The sequence below is a fragment of the Gossypium arboreum genome, chromosome 10, assembly GCF_025698485.1.
Source record: "Gossypium arboreum isolate Shixiya-1 chromosome 10, ASM2569848v2, whole genome shotgun sequence".
Lineage (NCBI taxonomy): Eukaryota > Viridiplantae > Streptophyta > Magnoliopsida > Malvales > Malvaceae > Gossypium > Gossypium arboreum.
The window spans coordinates 41,411,369-41,418,579 of record NC_069079.1 but is presented as its reverse complement, the minus strand read 5'-3'; the positions used below and the strand labels follow the sequence as shown (position 1 = coordinate 41,418,579).

The window sequence follows — 7,211 nt, the reverse complement described above, 5'->3', positions numbered from 1 at the left end:
TTAAGTTTTTAATTTGGCATGAAGTGGGATGGATATTTTGGATCTCCAGTTTTAATAATAAAATCAAGTTTTTTTGTTTTAAATAAAATAAAATTTTATTTTAATAACAAATTACAAGGGAAAGATTGAGTATTTGATGAGTTTAGAGATTGGAGATGGAGAAGTAGTTTATATAGTGATGTGAAAATTTTAAGCTAATTATTCATCAACATAATTATTTATTTTGTACTTCAACTTTACAAAAAAATAAAGTCATTTTAATTTTTCATTCGATTTTTATCTTTTTAAACTTTAAATTTCCGTTGTTTTTCAATAGATGGAAAATTTATTGTGCTAAGGTTAACTTTTAAAAATTAAAAAAACTCTTTTTATAAAGTTAGAGGGACAAATAAAACATCATGCCGTAATTATTTAAGTTGAAAAACATAAAAAGAGATGATATCCGTGCCTAATTTCAAAAGCTTCAATAAGGGATATATAGAAACAACATAAAGAACAAAAGAGTGATTTGAACCAAACGTGAAGATATATTACATAGAGAGTACAGAACAAAGTAAAAACATTTCTAAAGTGTTGGAAACTAAATTGATTCATTTAATGGCAAAATTACACTGTCGGTTGTAACTGACCTAGATATTGAACAAGAAGGATTGATGTCCCAAGATTCAATCATGTCATCAATTTCAGATTCTTCATCACCACTTTCTTCAATAGCATTACCTTCTTCTGATGCTTTAATCAACTCTAACTCCATTGCTACTTGTTTCATGGTAGGTCTTTTCTTTCCATTAAGGTTCAAGCATCTTTTTGCTAATTTAGCCACTGCTATAATCTCTTTTTCTGGGCCATCATTTGCTACCTTTGAGTCGAGAATATCAGATAACGAATTCTCTTGCATTGATAGAAGAAAAAGAGATACCAAGCTTCTCTCTTCATCAGACTGTTTTGAGGAGATCGGTTTTTCTCCAGTTAAAAGCTCAACAAGGACAACCCCAAAACTATAAACATCACTCTTCTCTGTAAATTGATTTGACCGAAAGTACTCCGGATCCATGTAACCAAATGTTCCTTGAACTCGAGTTGTTAAATGAGTTTGTTCAAGTGCAATTGATCTCGAAGTTCCAAAGTTCGACACTTTTGCCTTGTATTTATCATCCAAAAGTATGTTGCTTGATTTAACATCTCGATGATAAATAGAAACAGATGCAGCCGAATGCAAATAGAACAAAGCATTGGCAATTTCAGTTGCAATCCGTAAACGCATTTCCCATGTCAATGGAAGTTCTTCATTTTGACCATGAATGAGATCATAAAGTGTTCCATTTGGAATGAACTCATAAACCAACAAAGGAGTTTCAGCCTCTAAACAACATCCTAAAAGCTTAACCACATTCCTATGATTAATTTGAGATAAAATGATCACCTCATTGATGAACTGTTCCACCTTCTTTTCACCAAATTTCTTTCCTTTTTCCATTTTAGACTTCTTAACAGCCACAATGCTTCCATCCGTTAACATTCCTTTGTAAACAGTTCCTTGGCCTCCTTGACCAAGGATTCGATTCTCATTATAGTAATCCGTGGCTTTTTCTATCTCCTTTGAAGTAAACATTTTTATTCTTTCAAAATAACTTGTATTGCTAGACAAATGTTGTTGCAGTAACAAACCTCCGTTCCTTTTGAAATATTTCTGCTTCAGCAAGATGTTTCTTCTTCTTTTCACTACTTCGTACATTTTCCATAATCCAAGTAGCAGAAATATTGTCCCGATACTAATGCCGCAACCTAGATACATATAACAAACATAGTTTTATCAACCATAGAGATACTTCAATAAAGGTTTTTTATTTATTCGACTTGGCACAAAATTGTTTTATATTTAGCGACGGTCATTTGTATACTATGGGAGAATATTCACTACAACATCACGTTGTTTTGACACTAAACTTTTAAGGCTATAATGAGTAATGAATTTTACAATACGAAAACTAAAGACTCATACAACACACATTCAAGTCAAAATATATCACAACTTGAAAATGCTTCCATTTGTAGAAAAGAAAGTGTGAATTCAACACCTACCTATAATAATGATGGTCAAGCTCCGAGTATTTTTTGGCGACGTTTGTGAAATAATTTCGTCAGGCTCACACCTAAATCCCGTACTATTGTATTTATATTTAGGAGGGCAGTCCCGTGACGAACAATAGTTGCCGGGAGTATTTAAACAAAGCATATGACACCAAACATAGATCCCACAATTCTCTCCTGAATTTATCAAAGGACTAGAAAAGGTTATATTCATATAAATAAAATGTAATATAGATTATTGAAAAAGATGTGTTAATTTGTACCTTCGCAATACGTCGAAATATCACCGATGCCAAAATTCTTGTTGCAAACACATAGATGAGTAGAGCTCAAACGTTGCCAGCAATATACACGATCGAAAGTACAACTAATGTTTATACCTTGTCTCAAACGGCACAATCCAGACATCGGTGTGCTCCACTGCAGTGATGTTGGAACATGCGTCCAATTGTTTACATCAAAATCATTTGATTTCGAGGTCAAATCATAATACAAGTCTGATTTTATTAAGGAAGCAAATCCGCAAGATCTTTTTCGGCTATCATTGCTAGAATCAACTCTACCACTCATGTTTGCAGAGAAAGAAGTGAGACCATGCGGAATATTAAAAGAGCAGCCAGTAACAGAGGAAGTCTCATTACTGATTCTACAACTTGGCTGCAAACACCCGCCTACAAGATTACCTGTTTTGCTGTCGAAAACAGTGGCCAAATTACCACAACCTGAAGACCAGAATATGTTGTCAAAATCTGAGTAGTAAAAGGGGGTGCCTGTTAGGTTGAGACTCATCCCATTGTTACTGTTTTTGCGACAATTGAAATAAGTTGTGGAATGGTTCACCACAACGTTGCCATACAAAAATGAGAAGTCGAGTATTCGAAGAGTGACGCCATTTATGTTTAAGAATGGCGTGGTCCGCCCATTAGAGGTTTTTTTGCAGATTACTCTAAACCAGCCATTGGGATACTCTTGGTCGATTATTTCAAATGGGTATTGAAACGTAACATTCCCACAAGACTTTTCACCGTTTAAGCTGATAGGTCCGGGTCTTGGTGCGCATCCTGCGGGATTAGCAAAAAATGAATAAATTGCACCAAGTAAACACCAATTAAAATCTGGGTTATGTACATCCAGTCTTTGAATGAAATAAAAATCTATATAATTAACTGAACAAGTGACAGCGAGTGACTGATAGCGACCTGCATCACCACAATAGCTTGAATTCCAGCTGAGCGTTGTGGGAACATGAGTGGTTTCAATATTGATGCCAATGGGTAAAGGATAAGCTTCACGGAAATAAAGCCTGCTAAAGATGACAGCAGATGAGCATCTCTTTCTGTCATCCTTACCAATAGGATACATCGCTGTCATGTTTACGACAGTGGAAGTGAATTTTCCAGAAATTGTATTAGAGCAGCCAGATTCTGAAGCGCCGTCGCCACATATTGTTTGAATGCAGCCGCCGAAGGCATCAGCTTCATTACGGAAAATGGTGGCCAAATTTCCGCAACCTACAGATGCGAAATTGTTGTAGTCGCTTGAGAAGAAGAATGGAGTGCCTGTTAGATTGACAGCGGCACTAGCAACCTCGTTTTTATGATCACAGTTAACGTAAGTTACTGGATTTTTTATCAGAATGGTGTCTTCAAAAAAGGAACCGAGTACCTCCAGATCGAGGCCATTTATGCTTATGAAAGGCTTTTTCTGATTGTGGATCTGTTTGCAAGTTACTCTAAAAAAAGGAAGAGTATAACAGGTGCTATGGATTCCAAATGGGGATGGAATTGTGATGTTTCCACATACTTCTTCTCCGCAAATAGCTTGTTGAGGTTCTGCTGCCTGTAACGTTAGGCAGAAGAGGAAAATGAGTATGAAGTAAAACCATAAGTGGAAACCCATTTGGATTGTTAATTTCTTTGATGTTAGTGAAGAAGCCGTTAATAGCTTCTATATGTATGTGTATAGATATTAGATGGCATGAAAGCTTTTTGAATTTTTTATTGGATAGTGGAAGACGAAATGCATGCTCGTCATAAAATATTCTCAGCCCCCCAAACTTGAACATTTAAGTCATTAATTAAGATGTAATAGGTTAAAGTTGGAAAGAAATCTGTAGACTCAAAGAAAATGGGATCTGAAACAAATTTAGCGAAGACCTTAGTCCTTGACCGATATTAAAAAAATAGGATCACACAAACATGTTATCTAGTATTAAAATTGTTTACCAGTGGGGGGCAACCATTAACTCCAAGTACTGCTAAATTATGAGCTGTTCCACGTTTTGGTTTGTCATTGGAGAAAGAAAAAATTCTAATGCTCTTTTATTTATTTTATAAGGTTTTTACAATCAAATACCAAGATTACACAATCAATGTTATGATTTCCATTTTCAATCTTTTGCTTATACTCAGTTTTTCTTAATTTTTATTTTTAGTTTTAGTTTTTCAATTTTTTGCTTATGCATTTTATTAATTTTTCAATTTTAATTATTTATTATTTATTTGAGCTTTGCAGATTAATTTGCTTTTCAACTTGTTTTTAAAAAATTAAAATTAAATTAAATTAGAGAAGTTACTAAATATGCATAATTGTATAATAACATTTGTATTGATTTAAACATTGAGGATGTATCATTATATTATAGGTGCTTAAAAGTAATTTTATCTAATTTTTTAATGTATATTTGTTGGGTTATTTTTTTTTAATATTTAACGTATACTCATTATTATAAATTTATCATTAACTGAGTTTTTCAACTGAATTTAAGTTTGTATTGTTAAGATTTTTAAAATCTTTTTTCTTGTATGTACTCTTCAAAACTTTACCTATAATTAAAGTTATAAAACAATATGTTAATGCTCTTTGCTTCCACTCATCACGTAATATAGAAATTAAAGTAGTATGAACACATAAAGCGAGAGGCAGTGAGAACGAAAATGGGATCTGAAAGAAATTTATCAGAGATAGAAAGAGAGACAAGATCTGCAGATCAAATCAAAGACCTTTGTCCTTGACCTCTGTTTACCTACCAGTATTAAAAAAATTGGATAATACAAACATAATATTAAAATTGTTTACCAGTACGTGGCAACCATTAATTGGGAAAAAATAATAAAATATTCTATTCAGACCTGACTTAAATTAAAAAATTAAATCTACTTATTCATATTAAATTTTTAGATTATTTTATATAAAAATAAATTTAAAAATATAAATATTCTTATGAATGTAAAAGTTAATATTTATTAATTTTACTGATTATATGTAAATAATTAATTAATTTTTTAATTTTAAAAATAAAATATATTAAAAATATAAATATTTATTTTTAATTTTAAAATAATTAATTATTTGTTGATGTAATATATACATGAACTGTTATGCCGCTGCTACGTCAGTAAAGTTAATAAATATTAACTTTTTCATCTATTTTGGGGTGATTTGACAAACAACACAAATTTAATGATTAAAAGAGACAAAAAATTAAATAGAGACTAAAATAAATTTTTTTTAAGTTGAAGAGTCAAATAAATCATTGTACTTTTTTTGCATTTCAGTGTACAAATTAAAAACTTTTGTTAATTTAATTAGCAAAGGTTTTAATTTTATTCAGTCGGTAGCCACCAAGTGGATGGGATTAGATAAGGTGCTAATTTTACACACTAGTTAGGGAAGGTGTTATGATGAGCTCAGTGGCGTAGTTAGGGAGTTGGTAGGAGCCCGATCACTCTAAAATAGAAAAATTTTTATTTAGGTCTCTAAAATTTTTTAAAAGTTTAAATTAGGAAAAGTAGGATTGTATTTTGGCTCACCGATAAAAATTCAATTTAATTCTTTAAATATTATAAAGATATAGGCTATTAAAATAATGAAATTACATTTTTACTACTATAAAAAAATACAATTTAATTTTGACCCAAAAAATTTTCCGAATTCGCCCCTAGATCAGCTACAATAGTGAATTTGATGTGTTGGTTACACATATTTCGATTTTCTACCATTGTTTACTATGGGGTAAATTAAGTAATTTCCATAAATTGTAGAATGTAAGACATGCATGATGCTAGTGACTAGAATGAAATGTGGCATTAATAAATTAAGACAAGCTATGATAATTTGATACATAATTAACCTAATGTAATAAGTTCAAATGAAAAGAGAATGATAAATTTGGGAATAGAGAAATTCATTACTTATTTGAATTGGTTAAATGAATTAAGTGATATTGAGACTTGATAACATGTCTAATAAAAAATTTCAAATATTACGAGGACATAATTCACTTCTAATAGCACATTGATATTACCTTGATATAAATGGTATATTTAGGGTTGATAAAATTGTCTTGTGCACCATTAGGCATAGAAGTATATTTAGCACATGAAATTTTTATATTTCCTCGTGCATAGTTGATTCGAGATGGGGACCTCAAAGTTGCATCAGAGGTCAAGCCACCCTTTTGAAGGTACACCTGTAAGTTGATTACTTTAGCTAGTAAATGGTTATGATATTTTATTTATGGCATGTACAAGGATCAATTTGTTGTTTTTAAGACCTTTTGATGGCAGTACAACTTAGTTTAACCTTATGCCATGATTCTATATGAGTTATAAGTAGTTTGAGAAAACTCGATTACTTGATATGCCTTAGATAACCATGCTATGTATTAGGTGATAAGGAAGTGTTCTTTTTGAGGTATTCGACTTTGGCTTTGGATTGTTGGAAGCTTAGAAGAAGTTGGTTGGTTAATGTTGAAATGAGATTATTGTAGATGTTGTTAGACATCAAATGTGATATCATCTAATCGGGATCATTGTTGGTTCGGATTAGGATTGGTACATGAATAATTATTTTATAATTTTTCATAATTGAATGATTAATAAAAAATAAACTTACTAATAGTTTGATGAATACCAATATAGTTTACTTAAAATATTAAATATAAGCTATATAATCATTTTTGAAACAGATCCATGCTAATTTTAAAAGCTTGCATAAGAGATAAGTGGGAAAAAATCAAGAACAATTGATTTTAAAGAATGATGATCGAAACCAAGCATGAAGAGATGTAGACATAGAGAGTACACAACAATGGAAGAACAATTTGAAGGTGTAGGAAA

At 31.4% G+C, this 7,211-nt stretch overlaps 1 protein-coding gene across 1 annotated transcript; it reads right to left on the bottom strand.

The window, feature by feature from the left end:
• Positions 1-483: 483 nt before the first annotated feature.
• Positions 484-1,774, bottom strand: LOC128281893 (wall-associated receptor kinase-like 1). The gene has a single exon (XM_053020047.1). The coding sequence runs from the start codon at positions 1,733-1,735 to the stop codon at positions 581-583; it is 1,155 nt and encodes a 384-aa protein (XP_052876007.1). The 5' UTR covers positions 1,736-1,774; the 3' UTR covers positions 484-580.
• Between the last annotated feature and the right edge of the window lie 5,437 nt (positions 1,775-7,211).

Bases quoted from the DNA above. Each gene is read 5' to 3' on its own strand.
- LOC128281893 (XM_053020047.1), bottom strand. From the start codon at position 1,735: ATGTACGAAGTAGTGAAAAGAAGAAGAAACATCTTGCTGAAGCAGAAA.